This window comes from Salmo salar, chromosome 06 (genome assembly GCF_965601325.2).
Source record: "Salmo salar chromosome 06, fSalSal1, whole genome shotgun sequence".
Lineage (NCBI taxonomy): Eukaryota > Metazoa > Chordata > Actinopteri > Salmoniformes > Salmonidae > Salmo > Salmo salar.
This window is the reverse complement of record NC_138296.1, coordinates 85,774,739-85,797,717: the sequence shown is the minus strand read 5'-3', so window position 1 is coordinate 85,797,717 and position 22,979 is coordinate 85,774,739. Positions and strand designations below refer to the sequence as shown.

Here is a 22,979-nt window from a genome sequence, read left to right as displayed (position 1 = left end):
TTTCCAAGGGATATCATGTGATATTACAGTAGCCTATAACATCCCTTCCCCCAGTAGACGTGCAGGTAGGGACGAGGAAAGAGTTTTTAAATGTCAGATCGGGGATTCCCGTTGGTCGCTGTCCATGGTGCTTAATCTCCGCTAGCAGCATGAATTGTTTATATTAGCGCAGTGTCGGTCCTTTGCCACGTGACAAAGTCCCCACACAGAAATGTCTGAGAGTGCTCCCAAGGTCGGATGCTGCATGTCACAACAGATAGTCAACAAAGGCAATATGTGAAATTCAGTGCGGAAAAATATTACACCATTGACTAGATTTTGCCCATTGTATTTATGAAGGCCGTCAATGTGCCGAAAGCTTCGTGTGGGCTACTGTTCTGGAGATCACAGGTGCAATACATTAAAACGACAGCTGCGCACGAGGAGGCATTATGTAACATAACAATAATAGCCCAATTCGGGAAATACCATAGGCAGCATTAACTTGACTCATTTGGCAATGACGACCACAAAGCTTAGAGGAATCAAATAGAGCTGCCATCCAAGTAAATAACATACGTTTCCCCTAGAGTGGCTTTAACCCGCTCTCTGTACAGTCCACGTTTGCCCGCCACGTCTTCCAATACCGACTGGGGTGTTCTGTGCGTCAATCAATAATAGAATTGCTCTAGCAGCCATCACCATCTCTCCCTCTTTGTAGTTAATGGAACAATCCCTTGGTGCCACGATACAATCAGGTCTGGCTGTGCGCGTGGTATAAATAGGTACCATAGCAAAAACGTACTTAGAACGCGACCGGGAGCTAGCGCACAGTTGGGCGGACGGAGGGGGTCGCCTCTCGCTCACCGCGTTGTAAACAGTGAACCGGACACCGTCTGCCTTTGTCCTTTCCTGCGGAGGTCAGTCCGGACACGAACATGCTTCAACAGCCCTTTGCCACACGGGGACAGGCGGGGAGTTCGCTAGGCTACAGCAGACAGGAAGGGGAGCAGCCCTTAGGGGGGAGCGTGCTGCTTGATTAAATGACGCGTCTCAAACCTGGCCCAAGAATAGCATCATATAGACTAGCTAGATTAATACCGTCACATAGGCCAGGGTTATTTATATGCTCGCTTTCTGCCAAATGTCTCGCTATTAATTGGAAGAACGTCATCATGCATCGATATATAGTTTCTCCGCCAGTGTTGATGTTTAAACATTGGCAATCTGCGGTTTCTACATCCATTTTCAGACTTTTAAAATTAATATATACCCTTTGATTGTTGAATAATAAAACTTGTTTTACTTTTGTTTACAAACGTAATTGTAAACAAACACTGTATAGCATTAAAGCATGGTTAAAACTATCATTTTGATATAATGGATGGTCATTCCTTGCCTCCATAGCTCTGTCCATGAGTTGAGGGGTTACATTTATCCAGCCCCATCCTTCAGCTGTTTACTAAATCAGTGGTGGGGTTGCCGATTTATTGTTCGAAAGGCACACAAGTGGGATCCAGAGGTGACGGTATTTGCACTGACAACCCGCTGCTGCGTTCTGCACGTTGTTGCAGTTTGTCGGTGTGAAACAGTGTGTGGAAACCTTTTGGGGATATCTTTTTGGAGTAGGCTATGTATCATTCAGTTTCAACCCGAGTCAACTTTGAAATAATGTTCTTGTTGGATTTAAAGATCAACATTCCTGAACATGATGAGCACAAATTGAAACTCAGGCTCTCACCACCCATCCTACCCATGCATAAGAGAGTTATATCTGTGTAGCAGCTAAATGTGTAAAATGGACACTCCACCACTTTGATATGAATGTCAAGTGGCACACCATACATTAATGCGTTGCCATAATGTAACTTCAAAATCCCATGCAGTGATACACACCTTGGCCCCAGTATAGACACTCAAGTTGTACAACTGATGTACGATGCATTTGACACAATGGTTGTGATCCAACTGATATCTTTGTGATAAAACGGAGAGTTTCCACAAATACTGCATTCATTATTGTTTAGAAAAACTCTTGTACCAAATGTGTTGCACATCAGTTGTACAACTTGAGTGTGTACAGGACCCTAATCCACAAAGTCATACTAAAAGCAATGTGCATCAATTTCAACTAGAATACCTTTAGTTATGACAAAACTATGTATAAAGTAGTAGGCTAAGATAAAGTCTGAGTGACATATTTATTGCACACATGCAAGGTTCAAATAGTTTGGTGCCCTTACAGTGGGGGGAAAAAAGTATTTGATCCCCTGCTGATTTTGTACATTTGCCCACTGACAAAGAAATTATCAGTCTATAATTTTAATGGTAGGTTTATTTGAACAGTGAAATACAGAATAACAAAAACAAATCCATAAAACCGCATGTCAAAAATGTTATAAAATGATTTGCATTTTAATGAGGGAATTAAGTATTTGACCCCCTCTCAATCAGAAAGATTTCTGGCTCCCAGGTGTCTTTTATACAGGTAACGAGCTGAGATTAGGAGCACACTCTTAAAGGGAGTGCTCCTAATCTCAGTTTGTTACCTATAAAAGACACCTGTCCACAGAAGCAATCAATCAATCAGATTCCAAACGCTCCACCATGGCCAAGACCAAAGAGCTCTCCAAGGATGTCAGGGACAAGATTGTAGACCTACACAAGGCTGGAATGGGCTACAAGACCATCACCAAGCAGCTTGGTGAGAAGGTGACAACAGTTGGTGCGATTATTTGCAAATGGAAGAAACACAAAAGAACTGTCAATATCCCTCGGCCTGGGGCTCCATGCAAGATCTCACCTCGTGGGGTTGCAATGATCATGAGAACGATGAGGAATCAGCCCAGAACTACACGGGAGGATCTTGTCAATGATCTTAAGGCAGCTGGGACCATAGTCACCAAGAAAACAATTGGTAACACACTACGCCGTGAAGGACTGAAATCCTGCAGCGCCCGCAAGGTGCCCCTGCTCAAGAATACATATACATGCCCGTCTAAAGTTTGCCAATGAACATCTGAATGATTCAGAGGACAACTGGTGAAAGTGTTGTGGTCAGATGAGACCAAAATGGAGCTCTTTGGCATCAACTTAACTCGCCGTGTTTGGAGGAGGAGGAATGCTGCCTATGACCCCAAGAACACCATCTCCACCGTCAAACATGGAGGTGGAAACATTATGCTTTGGGGGTGTTTTTCTGCTAAGGGGACAGGACAACTTCACATCATTTGACGGGGCCATGTACTGTCAAATCTTGCGTGAGAACCTCCTTCCCTCAGCCAGGGCATTGAAAATGGGTCGTGGATGGGTATTCCAGCATGACAATGACCCAAAACACACGGCCAAGGCAACAAAGGAGTGGCTCAAGAAGAAGCACATTAAGGTCCTGGAGTGGCCTAGCCAGTCTCCAGACCTTAATCCCATAGAAAATCTGTGGAGGGAGCTGAAGGTTCGAGTTGCCAAACGTCAGCCTCGAAACCTTAATGACTTGGAGAAGATCTGCAAAGAGGAGTGGGACAAAATCCCTCCTGAGATGTGTGCAAACCTGGTGGCCAACTACAAGAAACGTCTGACCTCTGTGATTGCCAACAATAATTTTGCCACCAAGTACTAAGTCATGTTTTGCAGAGGGGTCAAATACTTATTTCCCTCATTAAAATGCAAATAATTTTATAACATTTTTGACATGCGTTTTTCAGGATTTTTTTGTTGTTATTCTCTCACTGTTCAAATAAACCTACCATTAAAATTATAGACTGATCATTTCTTTGTAAGTGGGCAAACGTACAAAATCAGCAGGGGATCAAATACTTTTCCCCCCCCACTGTAAATAATGTTAACTTCTATCATATTAGTTTCTGTGCCAACGATAGTAGCAGTGAATGGTGTCAGAGCAGCTTTACGACTGGAGCTGTGCCATCTGACTCAGCCAAAATACAATGTTAAAAAGGATTTTATTTCCACCGATTATGACCTTTTTAAATGCCCAATTAGTATTGAAGTCAGTCTACAAAATGTGCATTCTATTGATAGTGTTTTCCACAACGGCAGTTAGTGTAAACCGGCACTAATGTGTGGCATTAACAAGCTACGTTTTCTACCACGGAAACACAGTGTGCTCAATGGACCTCGTGAAAGGACAACAGCGGAATAACCTCCTTTGTCACATTGTTGTTGAATTTGTTTGGGATTGTTTCATTGGGAAGTCTAACTGGGAAGGCAGAGAGAAACGTCTATTAATAAATCACTGGATTTTCTGTTTGGACACCTGACGAGTGGCGGCTGCTTATGCAAGAAAATGCTGGCAACACTTTTGTTTATCCGTCTCCTCCACACCCACACACCACAACCCCAGGAGTAATCTAAGTCCACAGAGCTCGTTGGAGGGTTTACCAGCAAAAGCCTTTGCCCTGCTAGTGCGAACCACTGACAGACTGGTAGGTCAATGAGATTCTTATCCAATCATCTCACGCCGCATACCAGATCCTTTAGGCCACAACTGTCTGGACATTAGCTCTAGTGCTCTCCTCGCCACGTCTCTCTCACACACAGACAGCTCTTCATATGTATTGGTACATCAACATGACTGAATAGGCTGTGTGTGTGTGTGTGTGTGTGTGTGTGTGTGTGTGTGTGTGTGTGTGTGTGTGTGTGTGTGTGTGTGTGTGTGTGTGTGTGTGTGTGTGTGTAGTACATGGATATGGTCTGCCATCTCTGCCAAGTTTAATGCATGCATTTCATGTTTTTATCCAGGTGCACATAGGGCTGTGGCGGTCACAAAATTGCATCAGCTGGTGATTGTCATGCAAATGACTGTCGGTCTCACGGTAATTGACCGTTAATTAACAAACTCTTTTAGTATCTCCTGGCTTCCACACAGCCTACAAGCCACTGATGCAGACCTTTGGAACATCTACATTTTAAAATGTCTAATAAATCCATGTAATATAGCCTACACCTTCACAATAAATCCATGTAATATAGCCTACACCTTCACAATAAATCCATGTAATATAGCCTACACCTTCACAATAAATCCATGTAATATAGCCTACAGCTTCACAATAAATCCATGTAATATAGCCTACAGCTTCACAATAAATCCATGTAATATAGCCTACAGCTTCACAATAAATCCATGTAATATAGCCTACACCTTCACAATAAATCCATGTAATATAGCCTACACCTTCACAATAAATCCATGTAATATAGCCTACACCTTCACAATAAATCCATGTAATATAGCCTACACCTTCACAATAAATCCATGTAATATAGCCTACACCTTCACAATAAATCCATGTAATATAGCCTACACCTTCACAATAAATCCATGTAATATAGCCTACACCTTCACAATAAATCCATGTAATATAGTCTACACCTTCACAATAAATCCATGTAATATAGCCTACAGCTTCACAATAAATCCATGTAATATAGCCTACAGCTTCACAATAAATCCATGTAATATAGCCTACAGCTTCACAATAAATCCATGTAATATAGCCTACAGCTTCACAATAAATCCATGTAATATAGCCTACAGCTTCACAATAAATCCATGTAATATAGCCTACAGCTTCACAATAAATCCATGTAATATAGCCTACAGCTTCACAATAAATCCATGTAATATAGCCTACAGCTTCACAATAAATCCATGTAATATAGCCTACAGCTTCACAATAAATCCATGTAATATAGCCTACAGCTTCACAATAAATCCATGTAATATAGCCGACACCTTCACAATAAATCCATGTAATATAGCCTACACCTTCACAATAAATCCATGTAATATAGCCTACACCTTCACAATAAATACATTATTTATTTTACACAGGTCTAAAGCAGCATGATATGAAGAAAATGTAGTATTTTTCAGAAGAACAGAATAGGATACTCTGAGTTGTCTTAATGTTAGGTCCAGATCTGAATATGCCATATGGCTGTGGGCTACACTAGTTCATTTAGCAGACAAGATATGTTTAGAATTCCGTGGCATTATTTTATAGTATGAAGAATACAATTGAACTAAGCTGAATGAAATAGAAAGGATATTCTCTCTAAAGGACGAGGGAGAGCACACATGCAGCTATTCTGTGTTGAGCAGTTAACATAGAAATAGGTACTCCTAGATGCCTAATTTTGAGTTAATGTAACTTTAGTTGTTCTACAAACGTTGGGCTATATGTTTTGATTTTTAATACATTGTAAGGCTGCATGATGCGACTAATTATGCTTTTATTTTATTTTTTAAGTACTTCATTCACAAATTGACAAGCAATGCCTTGAATTTCCCGGCGGCATCCCCTTTGTGTGGCCATAATGCACCCTAAAAAAAACATGCCTTTTGCGACCAGTGGCCATTGTGCCCTTGGCCCGGAGTGCTGCGTTGTGCCCTTCTCCCAGAGTACTGCGCTCCGAAGAACCTCACACGGCTCTCCATCACGTGATTGGGTGTTTCTCACAGGCTACAAGCGAAGACCAATACATCCGGGACACAACTGCGTACATCCTTATCCAATTCCGCGGTGCATATTGAAGATCCCCCATAGCACAAAAGTTGACCTATTCTAGTCTGTGTGAGAAATAAATATTTCAAACACAGTCTGGGACAGTTGTGGGATGTGATAGATCCCACATTAATTAATAGGCTATTTATTCACATAAGCACAGCAATGAGCACATGGCAGTAGGCTATAAGCAAATATTCCATTACCGGGAAAACACCACTATCAAAAGTGACCTTAAATGCAATTATGCATGTAATGCTTTTACTATAAAAAGGTGCATTTTAATGGTGAAAATGATCTTCCCCAAACTTGAAACTCAGGCGCTGCTTATGTATGCCAGTTAGGCTCTACACTCTTTGTAAAAGTAGATGAATGTGCTTCATTTTAAGAAGTTATTTGGCCACTTTAGTTGTGATACAAACCTTATCAAAACATATAGGCCAGGCTACTACATGAGGTGTGCAACTAAGATTAAGAAAGTCAGTGAAAATATATAATTCACAAGTGATTGGCTAATAGTGTCACCCACCATCCTGTTCTGTTCGTTTCATGGTGATTGTGTTCCCGGTCCAAAATGACCGCCCCATTATAGCTGATTATAAATCCATAATAATACATATATTTTCACCTAATGTTGTGTTAGATCTTTTTATCAACATAGGTTCTTGTGAACATTACTAGTTTGAACTTCTATTTGCCATTTATGGCCTGTAGGCCTCACAACTCGTATTTGAGTAAAAAAAAAAAAAAAAGAAATATATAATGTATGGATTAATTTGACTATAACAAATACTCAGATGAAACATATTGTGCTATTTATCACAGACTACTTTGTGTCAAAGTTAAACAAGGACTCTCTCCTCCTCACCAGTGTCATGATCAAAGATATGATCAAGAGCCTCACATACAGTATATCGTTTGGTCATTGTGCTGCCACAGTATGAATTGTGAGCAAGGCCTCAAAAAAGCTTTATATACCAGAGCTGCTAGAAAAGTTCTATATATTATGGAAACAATGTTGCGATTGTTTGTGAGAATGCCAACAGGTGTGGTCCTATTGGGGAAAGGGGGTTGTCATGGAAGCCAAGAAGGGGAGTGGGGTGTGTGTGTTTGTGTGTCTGTGTGTATGCGCTCAAACACACATGCATGTGGGGGTCTGGGAGAGGAAGTGTATCCATCTGATGAATGGGCATGTGACTGAGCTCAGTTTTATACACTAATTGTAGTGTCATCCATTCATTTCTAATGACCGGTCAATGACTGGTAACATCACAGGTGTACAAAAGGTAAATAAAACACCCAAAATGTAATGAAAATCATCAAAATGTATTTTGTGTGTTCAGATGCCCTGTGTGGACAAAGTCATGGAACCTTATGACAATCAGATTAAATGAGCTACATTTTTTAGAGAGAAAACTTGTAAAATTGGTCCAATTCAACCAGAACACAGCAGGTGTGTGAATCTTGTCTTTACATATAAATTCAGCAAAAAAAGAAACATCCTCAGTCAACTGTGTTTATTTTCAGCAAACTTAACGTGTAAATATTTGTATGAACATAAGATTCAACAACTGAAACAAACTGAACAAGTTCCACAGACATGTGACTAACAAATGGAATAATGTGTCCCTGAACAAAGGGGGGGGGGGGAGATCAAAATCAAAAGTAACAGTCAGTATCTGGTGTGGCCACCAGCTGCATTAACTACTGCAGTGCATCTCCTCCTCATGGAATGCATCAGGTTTACCAGTTCTTGCTGTGAAATGTTACCCCACTCTTCCACCAAGGCACCTGCAAGTTCCTGGACATTTCTGGTGGGAATGGCCCTAGCCCTCACCCTCCAATCCAACAGGTCCCAGACGTGCTCAATGGGATTGAGCTCCGGGCTCTTCGCTGGCAATGGCAGAACAATGACATTCCTGTCTTGCAGGAAATCACGCGCAGAACGAGCAGTATGGCATTGTCATGCTGGAGGGTCATGTCAGGATGAGCCTGCAGGAAGGGTACCACATGAGGGAGAAGGAAGTCTTCCCTGTAACACACAGCGTTGAGATTGCCTGCAATGACAACAAGCTCAGTCCGATGATGCTGTAACACACCGCCTCAGACCATGACGGACCCTCCACCTCCAAATCGATCCCGCTCCAGAGTACAGGCCTCGGTGTAACGTTCATTCCTTCAATGATAAACGCGAATCCGACCATCACCCCTGGTGAGACAAAACTGCAACTCGTCAGTGAAGAGCACTTTTTGCCAGTCCTGTCTGGTCCAGCGACGGTGGGTTTGTGCCCACATGCGACGTTGTTGCCGGTGATGTCTGGTGAGGACCTGCCTTACAACAGGCCTACAAGCCCTCAGTCCAGCCTCTCTCAGCCTATTGCGGACAGTCTGAGAACTGATGGAGGGATTGTGCGTTCCTGGTGTAACTCGGGCAGTTGTTGTTACCATCCTGTACCTGTCCCGCAGGTGTGATGTTCAGATGTACCGATCCTGTGCAGGTGTTGTTACACGTGGTCTGCCACTGCGAGGACAATCAGCTGTCCATCCTGTCTCCCTGTAGCGCTGTCTTCGGCATCTCACAGTATGGACATTGCAATTTGTTGCCCTGGCCACATCTGCAGTCCTCATGCCTCCTTGCAGCATGCCTAAAGCACGTTCACGTAGATGAGCAGGTACCCTGAGCATCTTTCTTTTGGTGTTTTTCAGAGTCAGTAGAGAGGCCTCTTTAGTGTCCTACGTTTTCATATCTGTGACATTAATTGCCTACCGTCTGTAAGATGTTAGTGTCTTAAAGAACGTTCCACAGGTGCATGTTCATTAATTGTTTATGGTTCATTGATCAAGCATGGGAAACAGTGTTTAACTTCTTTACAATGAAGATCTGTGAAGTTATTTGGATTTTTACAAATAATCTTTGAAAGACAGGGTCCTGAAAAAGGGATATTTCTTTTTTTGCTGAGTTTATTACATAATATGTGTGAAATTTGTTTTGATTTAGAATGGACCATTATCATGCACCTGTAATGAAACAGGGACAGCGGGAAAAAATACATGTCATCTATGTACTTATTAAAGAGCGAATGGAGGACGCTTTTCCCCGTGGTTTATTTTCAAGCCAGCCAGGTAGGCTATACTCCTGTTGTAAAGAGAAGCAATGTGCTAAATATTAGGAAAGTTGAGAAATAAATAGTAAGCCTATAGAAAGCTGATGGGATCCTCATTTTTTAAATAGAGGCCATCACTCTGTTCTCCCACAATTTCATAGCCTACAGAAATGTTGCGCAACATGAGCTCATGAAGTGTGATTAGATTTTCCATTACATTTGCATTGATGTCAGAGTGATTAGAGGGACAACAGAGGGCTGAGTACCAGGCAGTTAGCAAGTGTGGTAGGTTACTAATGACCATCAGCAGCATCAGAGCTTGGAGAAGCCTAATTACCGTGACTAAACGGTCAGGTGGAATTTGACTGTCTTCATGACCACCGGTGTGGCGGTAATACGGTCACAGCTAAAGCCCTAGCTGCACCTTTCAAAATGTCCATTCACTTATCAGCCATATCAAACAGAACACATTAACTATGCTGTAATTTAATGCAACTAGTCTGTAATCTGACTGATAGATGAATGCCGAGGCCTTACATAAAAGGGCTCAGTATAGGGGTCCGTCTATCTGTTGTCCCGGACCCATATCAGGACAGACCGACCACTCATCACACTAGCCAGTTCTGATACCATTCTGCCAAGGACTAAACCAGATCAATAAGGTTCCCCACAAGAAATGCCATTATTGAAATTCATACCACAGCATGACAGAATATTACATTCTGATTGGTCAAGAGGGTGCTGATTATTTTCTGAAATACGTACTGCAAAACACAATATTCAACTGGAAAATGTAAATGATGAAAGTTGGAAGTAACAGATCGCAATTCATTATTTGTAGAAAATGACTCATTTGCGTGACCAGACATCATTGGCAGGCATAACGAATGACATAGGTACACAAGAATGATGTGACATCATCAATAGAGGCCCACATCATATAGTTGACTTTGGGGAGCTGGTCAGGGTCAGGCTGAACATCTGAGCATGTTGACTCTGGGGAGCTGGTCAGGGTCAGGCTGAACATCTGAGCATGTTGACTCTGGGGAGCTGGTCAGGGTCAGGCTGAACATCTGAGCATGTTGACTCTGGGGAGCTGGTCAGGGTCAGGCTGAACATCTGAGCATGTTGCCGTGGCACCTAGAAACCATGTCAACACTGCAAATCCCACTGTTGGCATGTGGCAGTTGACGTACCAGTCCAAGCTGTGCCTCCCCGTCACATGACTGGGTAAACCCACTAAACAACAGCCACGCGCACACACACACCCTTGATGCGCACATACAGAGACACACAGAAATGTCATTGACACACACACACACACACACACACACACACCCCTTCTGCTCCAGTAGATTGATGACACACGAGTCCCTTCAGACATCATATGTCAGTGTAGTGCACAGGGCAGCAGAGTGGGCGGGGCAGCAGAGTGGGCGGGGCAGCAGAGTGGACGGGGCAGCAGAGTGGGCGGGGCAGCAGAGTGGGCGGGGCAGCAGAGTGGACGGGGCAGCAGAGTGGACGGGGCAGCAGAGTGGACGGGGCAGCAGAGTGGACGGGGCAGCAGAGTGGACGGGGCAGCAGAGTGGACGGGGCAGGCTAGTTGTAGAGATGGGAGGGGGAGCAGACTTGTTGGACCAGTAGATTGCTGATTCAATAACCTAAAGGGGGTAACCGCTGTGGAATGTATGCATTCAGCTGTGTAATGGGGCAGTAGGTAAAACTCCCCCTAAAGGATCACGCCATGGCCATGCAACAAACGCTTATAGCGGTGGGGCCTATTCAGAATGTACTTAGTGGCCAAATTAATGCATGGCTGAATTATTATAAAATTGCTACATTACTCTAAACAGCTAATTGATGTAAAAACTACACACATGAATAATATACAAAAGTGTTGAGTCAAACCTCTCAATGGTGAGAGAGAAAGGGACTTGAATACAAATACATGAATAAATGGGAGTCTGATGTGGGCGTGTTGGACAAGATAGATATGAACATATAGACATGAACGAGAGAAGGTGCTGCATGCAGTACAGGGCAGTCACTCGCCCATTCTACTGGGTTCTGGGCAGTACAGGGCAGTCACTCGCCCATTCTACTGGGTTCTGGGCAGTACAGGGCAGTCACTCGCCCATTCTACTGGGTTCTGGGCAGTACAGGGCAGTCACTCGCCCATTCTACTGGGTTCTGGGCAGTACAGGGCAGTCACTCGCCCATTCTACTGGGTTCTGGGCAGTACAGGACAGTCACTCGCCCATTCTACTGGGTTCTGGGCAGTACAGGGCAGTCACTCGCCCATTCTACTGGGTTCTGGGCAGTACAGGACAGTCACTCGCCCATTCTACTGGGTTCTGGGCAGTACAGGACAGTCACTCACCCATTCTACTGGGTTCTGTTCATTTAGTGCCTGCAATGTTTTAAAAACATTTTGCAATGGAAAACGGAAATGCCCGTTTCCTGTTGGACCCATTTCAGTCCGCTTTCATCCGTTTGGTGCCAAATGAACAGGGCCCTGTATAGCTCTTCCTGTTGGCATGCGAGCGAGCGAGAAAGCGGAAGGAAGGTCATGTTCCATTATGCGGTAGCTGCAGCAGCATAATCCCCTGCTTGTGTAATTCCCCTTTTAAAATGCTTCCTTGTGGTGTTTCCCCAGAGTTGACTAACCTGCTTGACTTGCCACCGAAGGACGGCAAGCAGGGATGGTGGGCTGGAGAGCAGGGCGGGCTGGTGAGCAGGGCGGGCTACCGTTTTTAACGGGTCACCCGCTCGCTCCACATCTGCCCAACCCTCGCCCCTTAAATCAATTTTCCTAACACTACAGCCTCTAATGTACCGCACTTTCTCCAGCCCTCTCTCCCTCACAGACACACACACACACTGCAGTTTCAAGGCTGCCAGTGCCATGATGTTTCAGTTTTGTGGGCAGTGCGACTCACCTTCCCACATCACCCCTGCCAAATCACGCAACATGTACACACACACACACCTCTCTCTTGCAGATTAGTGTGATGGAGTATCTAAAACCACTGTAATCAAAATCCCCCCAGGGATTATTACATACTACAAACAAGACTATACTAAAACCTTTGCTTTATGGTTCAGTTCCACTTAGCTTTTTAGCGTTCTGTTCTAATACACCATAAGCATATTAATTATGCTACTGGAATAAGTCAATGTATTCCTCCTATAATTTAACCTTGCAATCGAGTAAGTGCCTGTAACAAAAGTACAAGTCAAAAGCAAGTTGTTCACTCGCCAATTTGGTTCACTTCCCCCTGTAGGGGCTAATAAAACAGAACTGCTTTCACTCAGAATTATTATATGCTGTCAAATTAGGCAGAGCTACAGTTTCAGCTGAACTAGTTATAACTACAGCAGAACTACAGTCAGAGCAGAACTACAGTTCCCATTCATCATTGAGCCAGTCAAAGGGGAATTGAGTCCTCTAAACACACATTTTAATTAGATAAGGGGGCAATGACTGAAGAAAATAAAAGAATACAGAAGCATTCCAGTACATATGATACTGTGAATGAAGTCAAATATCATCATACATTGTTTTAATTCGATGCCTGTGTTTCATAGTCTAGTGTACCAGCAACATAATTCTTAGCTTTTTTAATAACGTCTATTTCTAAGAACGTAAAACTGCTAAACACCCAATAACCCTAATTTACGATAATGGTCTTCATCAAGCGTCCTCCACCTCTGATCAACATTAGCACCTCTGGTGAACCCAGGAAAGGACTTTCTCCCACTAAGCAGAGAGATGATGATGATGATGAAGAGAGAGAAGACCGAAGCAAGTGGAAGACAATAACATTGACCGAATTACACACAGCTTTAAAAAAAGGAAAAAGGCCTTGGATAATCATTCTCAACCATCCAGTTTACCCTGATGCCATCCCAACGCAACTCTCCCTGCTCTGTCCCAGGGGGGGGGGGGTTTGCCAGGATGCTACGTGGTCGTCCCGGTCACACTTTGAGAGCCCATTTCTGGAAACACAACCAGACTGTCAAATGAGCATGTTTTTATATTAGAAAGACATATGGTCAGCCAGGAGAATGTAGAACAAAAGAGGAGAGGAGGAATGAATGGGGCTGTCTGTCTGCAGTGGGCAAGAAGGCCTTGGACGAGAATAAAAGTAATCCCCCTCGGGATTAGAAGTAGTACGATTTCCAGCTCATAATCTTGTCAACTGGCACTCGTCTCAAAAAGACCCTACAGCGTTTAAATAAAGTTAACACTTTTTTTTTAATTCTATGCACTTGACAATATAAATCCAATATACTTTGAGAGTAATATAAAAAAAATACATGTGTAGAGTAAAAGTGTTAACTCATTCGGTTGATGGAGGCTTTGCTTGAACACTTCAACACCAACCAAACTTCCTCTTATAATAACAGGATGCTTCAACCCTCAACACTTCCAGTGAGGCCCTCAAACGGTTGTGCTCTTTGTGGACAGTAATAAGAAACTGTCAATCTCCATTGGGTCAAACATGTCACAAAGGAGCTATATATAGCCAGCCATTACCTTCCAAAGTGTCTGTTACCTTGTGTCACCCTCCGAGTGTTTAAGGGACAACTTCCTATAAAGTCATATAACATGCTTAGAAGTTTTAATGATCGGAATCACAACAATATCTCACAGTGGAACGGAAGCTCGAGTCTGCTCATACATAAACGCTATCCATTTAAATTATATACATAGTTGTCATTACCAGTGTACTGTTAAATCAATGAGAATTCATGCACACCCGAGCATTCGTCACAATTTATCAAGCCAAATGTGGAATGCCCTTTCAGCAATGTCAGTGGTTTCTTCTGTGTACTACACAAAAATATCTCATTCCAGATTGGGTCGCTATACCTAGGAGGACCAAGGCTGCTCTAACGTAATCAACACCTGAACATAGAATTGGTATTTTAGTGTGCACTGCAATGCAAATGATTTAAATGGCCTTGGAGCAAAACTAAACACTGCAGAATGCAGGTCAATGGACTAGAAGAAAACCTCTGCATTGACCAAGAAACCCTGTAACCCTGATCAGTGTTTTAAATAGAACACTGACCAAGAAACCCTGTAACCCTGATCAGTGTTTTAAATAGAACACTGACCAAGAAACCCTGTAACCCTGATCAGTGTTTTAAATAGAACACTGACCAAGAAACCCTGTAACCCTGATCAGTGTTTTAAATAGAACACTGACCAAGAAACCCTGTAACCCTGATCAGTGTTTTAAATAGAACACTGACCAAGAAACCCTGTAACCCTGATCAGTGTTTTAAATAGAACACTGATCAGTTACTCTTTGGGGATTTAGGCTGGGTATGTAAAGTACTGCTGATATAAAATACATTTCAGTGATTAGTGTGAAAATATAAAACACTGATCAGTTTATCTCAAATAAAACTGAAGGACCGTGGCGTTACTCTGGACCCTGATCTCTCTTTTAACGAACATTTCAAGAATATTTTAAAGACAGCATTTTTCCATCTTCGTAACATTGCAAAATTAAGAAACTTTCTGTCCAAAAATTATGCAGAAAAATGTATCCATGCTTTTGTCACTTTAGATTAGACTACTGCAATGCTCTACTTTCCGGCTACCCGGATAAAGCACTAAATAAACTTCAGTTAGTGCTAAACACGGCTGCTAGAATCTTAACTAGAACCAAAAAATGTGATCATATTACTCCAGTGCTAGCCTCTCTACACTGGCTTCCTGTTAAGGCAAGGGCTGATTAAGGTTTTACTGCTAACCTACAAAGCATTACATGGGCTTGCTCCTACCTATCTCTCCGATTTGGTCCTGCTGTACATACCTACACATACGCTACGGTCACAAGACGCAGGCCTCCTAATTGTCCCTAGAATTTCTAAGCAAACAGCTGGAGGCAGGGCTTTCTCCTATAGAGCTCCATTTTTATGGAATGGTCTGCCTACCAATGTGAGAGACGCAGAATCGGTCTCGACCTTTAAGTCTTTATTGAAGACTCATCTCTTCAGTAGGTCCTATGATTGAGTGTAGTCTGGCCCAGGAGTGTGAAGGTGAACGGAAAAGTACTGGAGCGACGAACCGCCCTTGCTGTCTCTGCCTGGCCGTTTCCCCTCTCTCCACTGGGATTCTCTGCCTCTAACCCCATTACGGGGGCTGAGTCACTGGCTTACTGGTGCTCTTCCATGCCGTCCCTAGGAGGGGTACGTCACTTGAGTGGGTTGAGTCACTGACGTGATCTTCCTGTCCAGGTCTCCCCCTCGGGTTCGTGCCGTGGGGGAGATCTTCGTGGGCTATACTCGGCCTTGTCTCAGGGTAGTAAGTTGATGGTTGAAGATATCCCTCTAGTGGTGTGGGGGCTGTTCTTTGGCAAAGTGGGTGGGGTTATAGCCTGCCCTGTCCGGGGGTATCGTCGGACAGGGCCACAGTGTCTCCCGACCGCCTCCTGTCTCAGCCTCCAGTATTTATGCTGCAATAGTTTGTGTGTCAGGGGGCTAGGGTCAGTCTGTTACATCTGGAGTATTTCTCCTGTCTTACCCAGTGTCCTGTGTGACTTTAAGTATGCTCCCTCTAATTCTCTCCTTTCTCTCTTTCTTTCTCTCGGAGGACCTGAGCCCTAGGACCATGCCTCAGGACTACCTGGCATGATGACTCCTTGCTGTCCCCAGTCCACCTGGTCGTGCTGCTGCTCCAGTTTCAACTGTTCCGCCTACGGCTATGGAACCCTGACCTGTTCACTGGACGTGCTACCTGTCCCGGACTTGTTGTTTTGGACTCACTCTCTACCGCACCTGCTGTCTCTACCTCTGAATGATCAGCTATGAAAAGCCAACTGACATTTACACCTGAGGTGCTGACCTGTTGGACCCTCGACAACTACTGTGACTATTATTATTTGACCCTGCTGGTCATCTATGAACATTTGAACATCTTGGCCATGTTCTGTTATAATCTCCACCCGGCACAGCCAGAGGACTGGCCACCCCTCAGAGCATGGTTCTTCTCTAGGTTTCTACCTAGGTTCTGGCCTTTCTAGGGAGTTTTTCCTAGCCACTGTGCTTCTACATTTGCATTGCTTGCTGTTTGGGGTTTTAGGCTGGGTTTCTGTACAGCATTTTGTGACATCGGCTGATGTAAAAAGGGCTTTATGAATACATTTGATTGATTTTCAAATAATAAATACAAAACTAAGGCCAAAGTCGCCCAATAGAAGACCAACTCATTAAGAACAATGACAGTAGTTTTCTCCAGTGATGGAGCATACCTGGCTCTGTGCAGTTCTTCGACTCTGTCTCATTGTCGTTGTCGAGTTCATGTCCCATGAGCCTCCTTCCCCAATGTTCGTGCTTCTCGTGTCCATTCTCAAGGATCATTCCATGGCCTGAAAGAAAACATTTATTAAAAAAAGGAGGATATCCTTGCTCATCAAAAACCATGTTACAAAGAAGCTGAGTAAACGCTGAACCGAACATAACCAGTGTATCTGTGAAAAAGGTGCTCAAAATTCACTGAAGCATTCACAAATCATGTCAACCATCTTAAATGTATATCATTAAGATGCTTAACTGATAGATTTGAAACAAAATGTATATGCATTTCTACCACACTTGATAATTAATCACATTGTTGGATGGAATGGATTTACTTCATTTCCCCCTTCCATTCAGGTTTGAATGTGTCAAGGGTTTTAAATGGGATGAATACAAAATGAGAACTGTTTAATTCCTGATTACTGGATGCAAATCACCCATACACACGGCCAACTTCCGACTCTTGTGGATTTTGTTCAGTCATTTCTCAAAGGTTTTCAGGAGCTTTTGAATGACATTTTAATGAGCAAATAACCCAGATTTGCAGGCTTTCAGTGTTTGACCCCAGTTAGATTATAGGCTCACTGATTTCAACCACCAACACAAAATGATTACAGTCCTAACCAAATGACTAAGTAACCTTTCCCTTTGGGTAATGACTTTTGGTCAAGTCTTTGAAAGAACAGACCAACCTGACTTAAGCTTTGAGGTAAGACAATTAAGATGCGTTACAACGTCTGAATTCCATAGGAGATAAAAGCCTCAGGATGAAACCATGGAAATTGCAAGGCAAAACAAGCTAGATTACAGAGAAAGGGGCTTAAAAAACCCAAACTAATTTGCTGCCTTGAGGCAGAATACAAAGACGTTAGCCAAGTAGAGGAGCATCTAGCTACCTTTGACTGCACTGTGCTGCGAGCGAGAGAAATAGAGGGCGATATCATCCTGCAACTTGGTCCAATCAGCTGGCAAGGGAGACGGACCAAGGATGCCTATCAATCTCTGCCACGAGCCGCTCCCCTCCGCCTCCCTGCCCTGATGTCCCAGCCACCTCTCCATCGCCATCCCATCAACATCACACACACACACCTGTCAGATCGGGGCCGGGGCCTGGCCCTAGCTCTGTAACCACAGTCAGCCATACTCTACCTTGTCCATCATGGAGACATACACCTCCTCCAATCAGACTGGAGGTGAGAGATGATGGAGACTCCCTCCTTGACAGAACAGAGAAGCATAACCCTTAAGTACTCCATCACTCAATTCCCATCCATCTGGTCCATTCAGCTTGGCACTACATTAGTCCCAGACATAACCAACCCTGGAGTACTCCCATCCGAGTCAGAGAGGGGACAGAGACATAGTATGCCATGATGAATGCCTGGTTATTATTCTGATGGTGGTTCAAGAATGAGAGCAATATGGAGAGCATTCAGATGAGTTTGGGGGGAGATGAGGGATGAGTACAGGGGAGGTGAGGGATGAGTACAGGGCAAGTGAGGGATGAGTACAGGGGAGGTGAGGGATGAGTACAGGGGAGGTGAGTACGGGGGGGTGAGGGATGAGTACAGGGGGGGTGAGGGATGAGTACAGGCGAAGTGAGGGATGAGTACAGGGGAAGTGAGGGATGAGTACAGGGGAAGTGAGGGATGAGTACAGGGGAAGTGAGGGATGAGTACAGGGGAAGTGAGGGATGAGTACAGGGGAAGTGAGGGATGAGTACAGGGGAAGTGAGGGGTTATATTTCTCTCTGATCAAACACCTGCCTCACCTCACTAAAGGTGAGGATCAAGCATGTGACATGTCCCAACATGGTTGGCGTTCACACAGCCTGCCCCCTTATCAAATAACCTCTTATGGCCAACCATCACGACACACGTCAGCAACCTTGATTAAATGCTAAATAAAGGCAAGCCATTACCGACCAAAGCCTTTACTTTGGTCCCCAGAGAGCCTTTTGGAGATGAGCTCGTCCGCGTGATATCATTCCAGAATAATCTTTTAAGCCTCTTGTTGTTTGTAATGTAATTAATAAAAATTCCAATATATCCGTGAGCGCTGACATAAGCCTACACCACATAGTGTGCTGATTTATTCGTTTCTGAGTTCAAGGGTCAGAGTGATTGACATCAGATGGACATGTTCTACTACTGGGTAGGAGAGGTGGAGGGTTAAAAGCATTTTGAGAACAAATCAGATTGTGCTCATCCCTTACCTACATGCCTACTGCAGGCAGAGAGGAAGGCCTTCTATAGTCCCTGTCTATGTTAATATTACTCCGAGTGAAAATATGTCAGGTGAATAGATTCATTTTGAAATTGGAGGATTACGTGGTGTGTGGTCGCCAAGCTTATTGTGTCCATCCTAAACATGGCTGCCTAAACACTTCAGGCTGAGTTTGACAGCCATCGGTAATTGAACTCGGGTGAAATCTCCATTCGTGTCAGAGCAAGATGAAGACAGTCTGAGTGACAGAGCACTTATTAGTCATACATATTATGGTCTGTTCAAAAGCCAACTTACAGGGCTACTTGTCTGTGTGATAAAACACACACCTTTTATTTTAGTCATTTTTTATTGTCACACACTGGATAGATGCAGTGAAATGTGTTGTTTCACAGGGTCAGTAGTAGTACAGGGCCCCTGGAGCAAATCAGGGTCAGGTGCCTTGTTCAAATGCACATCTACAGAGGTTTCACCTTGACAGCTCAGATATACCTACATCATCCTAATGCGTGGGGGAATCTGATTCTGTGAGCCTGTAAATGTTCACACACACACACACACAAATCATGCATGGTAAGCCATCTGAAACCTACAAGTTTACACAGAGCACACCTCTGAACAGCTGTGAATGATGTATTAGCCATCGAGAGAGAGACAGAGACACACAGGGAGAACTCCTCATGTTTAAGCAATGTCCCAACCGAGAGTGTAATCTTCTACGGCCTCTGCGTAATCGTATCTCTCCGACTCTTTGCGGAACCAGGGAGCAAGATGCTGGAGAGTGATTAAGGTGATCCAGTGTGCAATGGTGTGTGAAGCCCCGGGCGAGACGCGATGATGCCAGCATTACCACAAGCCTACGCTCACTCGCTCCCTTTCTCTCAGCCGCTGGGTGACTGATGATGCGCCTGGCACAGGCACATTTTGCCATAGGATGTCAACGCTCAAACCAAAATGTCGACCAACACATAAGCAACTTTCAAATATTTGTGGGGTTCCATGATTCATCCGAGGTGATGTAGGCTGCTACATGCTTGTCAATGTGTGTTAGCCACCGCGGCCGCTTCTCTTAGAAACGTGTCGTTGCCCCTGCGCACACTGCGGCATATGGACAGACCGACGCATACTCGAAAACGAGGAAGAAAAATATATCAGTGTGGTTCCCTCAATTAACAGGTACATGCGAATTCTGTAATGACAGCGTGCAGAATGCCGAGACAAACATACGCTAGGCTACAGCCACTGCGTCGACAATGAAACTAAATGCAGTTTCTCTCGACACTGGTATAAAGCAATCGTTACGCATTTTGCACTGAATAATTAAGATTAATAACCCTGCACTATCGGTGGTTCCATCTTATCTCTCCATCGGTTTGATGCAGATAAATATATATGGAAATGCTGGGGGGGCGCACCATAAATGATTTGGACTGAATGCTCCGCTTGCATGTCCTTGAAAATGTATTTTTATGACCGTGGCGAAATACAATTCTCTGTAGACTATATAGTTAATGGCTAGCTGGTTATAGGGTGCACCATTACACTGCAGAATTCTCAGCTGTTCAGCTTCGTCCTCCCTGTCCCGCGTTTATCAGCAGTTTCCACGGCTCACACTCACCTGTCTTTGTCAGAAGTGCTGACATGCTCCACGCCATGAAGAGGACACTGCAGAGAAAACACACTTGTACGAAAAGCATCTCTCTCCTCTTGCGAACTTTGAAAATCTTTGCAATTATGGTCTTTTTCGAGACGCTCTTGTTCTCGTCCTGGTCCATGGCTGTAGCTCGGCCAAACCGTGACTTTTCGTCCTTGCCTCACTGCAGACGGGAGAAACGGGAGGAATTGCCCGTTTTCGCAGCTTCACACAGAATAGGCTCGGGACGCGGTCCTCATTTCAAATGCCCGGAGCGCAGATGGGAAGTGGTGGAGCGGACAGTTTGCATGTGCCGCCGAGACAAGGCTGTTCAGCTGTTGGATTGCTAGAACAGCGCGTGAAAATTCCGTGCCCGCACAACAGGTAATGAATGACACAGGGCGGGCAATTCCGATGGTCTCCAATCAATTCAGCGTTCCCTCGCAAATCCCAGATTCTGCCCTTTAAATTTTAGCAAATAAACTTCCATTGCATTTGAAACGAATTATATCACTGGTTGCCTTCAAAGTAGCACAAAATCTACTAGTGAATATCAATTTAAATCATCCTCTTCAGTGAAATGATTCAACTGGATGTGGTCGCAGAACTAGGCTACACGCACCCGGCTGCGTTCTGCCGCCGCATATTAATTGAAACCAATGTGATTTCATCAAGGTTCGCCTAATTGTTACATTCGGGTAGCAAAGTCATGTCACCTCGGTATGGCACCTCCCCTTGACTTCCTAGTGCAGAAGAATAGACTCGCAGAAGATGAAACGGTCATTAACTCCGTCGTTCCAGGTGTAGTCTTCATGTACAGTCTTTGGTGGATATGATACACTTCGCAGGATTCCGCCAACTGCAACTTTTCCGAGGGTGTCATGCGCAGACACGTGATAGTTTGCAACAATAGATCATTCTCTCGTAGAGAGCTCGGTTACAACTGAACTGAAAACAACTGGACCATCATGACAGCCGGGTATCGATCACTCTGAACTATAACGCCTCTTCTTTGACCACACATTATTCGCAGGTTGCCGCTGAGGCAAAATAGGTTTGGATCAGTGCGGATGAGGTGAGGCAAGCCATATCATGCTACCGAAGAGGTACCCAGACCCTTAGAGTGCTGCAGTATTGGAGAAACGCAATCTAATATCTGTCTGCATCCTTCCTGAGCATACACCCTTTAATAACGGACTGACCCTGGTCACTGGGATATTCACAGTTTGATATACCTGTATGAAATTGAGGTGAAAGATCCCATAGCTCCGAGGTACCAATATACCTGTTTGTGTCCTCACCTTGAAGTATATTCTCACAATCCCCAAATTTGGTCTAGACTTTGGGGCTTATACATGGCCCTATCCTGCTGAGCAAGAATGCATGCAAATCAGAATGCACAATTGAGTGCCTGGAGGAAAACGTTAACACTGACATTTCAATAGGCTTAATAATAGTGTCAAGTAGACTATTTCATACAGTGTTGTGTATATAGTCCTATACCAGTGAAGTATGACGAATATAAAGTATGGTTAGCTATGTGCCTTTGCGATGGTTGAGGTAAGGACAAGTCATTATCGGGTATCTTTCAGTGGACGTGTTATCACCTTATGCTGTCACCTTGTGCGAGAGGTGGCCCTAGTGCCATACTTCGCATGTAAATATATGGAGGTGTCAATATGTGTGACATTTAATTATTTGAAGAAAGTCAATGTAAAGGTTCTGTATATGCGTGTGTGTGTGTCTGTGGCTCTACTTCCTTGCACCTATGTGTGTGTCACCGGGTATACAGTGGTGTCACTGTGACTGCTGCATGGGCCCTCACCTCTGCCGCTTGTTTCGCTCCGTGGGGCCACATCTCCAGATCTCCACTGCAGCAGTCGTGTGCAGAGGCCACCCCTATTAACCAGTCTATTAGCCAGTTATATTTATAGACTTCTCCTGCAATAATTAACTCCATTCCCATTGTTGAACTTTTAATAGCTTGCCTGTCAGAAACCTGCCTGTCAGAAACCTGCCTGTCAGAAATCAGCCTGTGCGAAAGCAGTCTGTTAGAAATCAGCCTGTCAGAAAACCAGCCTGTCAGAAAATCAGCCAGTCATCTTCCGCCAGGTCCGCCCACTTAGCAAAAAACAGCAAAACACCAAGGAGGATATAGAGGTCAGGAATCTTGCCTCATAACCTCCAGTGGACCTGCAT

The 22,979-nt window shown here is 44.1% G+C and overlaps 1 protein-coding gene across 1 annotated transcript in view; it reads right to left on the bottom strand.

The window, feature by feature from the left end:
• Window positions 1-21,833, bottom strand: part of LOC106608207 (sodium/potassium/calcium exchanger 4) — a 49,313-nt gene extending 27,480 nt beyond the window's left edge. Inside the window, exons 1-2 of the mRNA XM_045721080.2 lie at window positions 20,766-21,833; window positions 16,876-16,992 (exon numbers count right to left, since the gene is read on the bottom strand). Coding sequence (XP_045577036.1) covers window positions 16,876-16,992; window positions 20,766-20,922 — 274 coding nt within the window. The 5' untranslated portion in view covers window positions 20,923-21,833. The remainder of the gene's footprint in view (window positions 1-16,875; window positions 16,993-20,765) is intronic.
• Window positions 21,834-22,979: the final 1,146 nt, after the last annotated feature.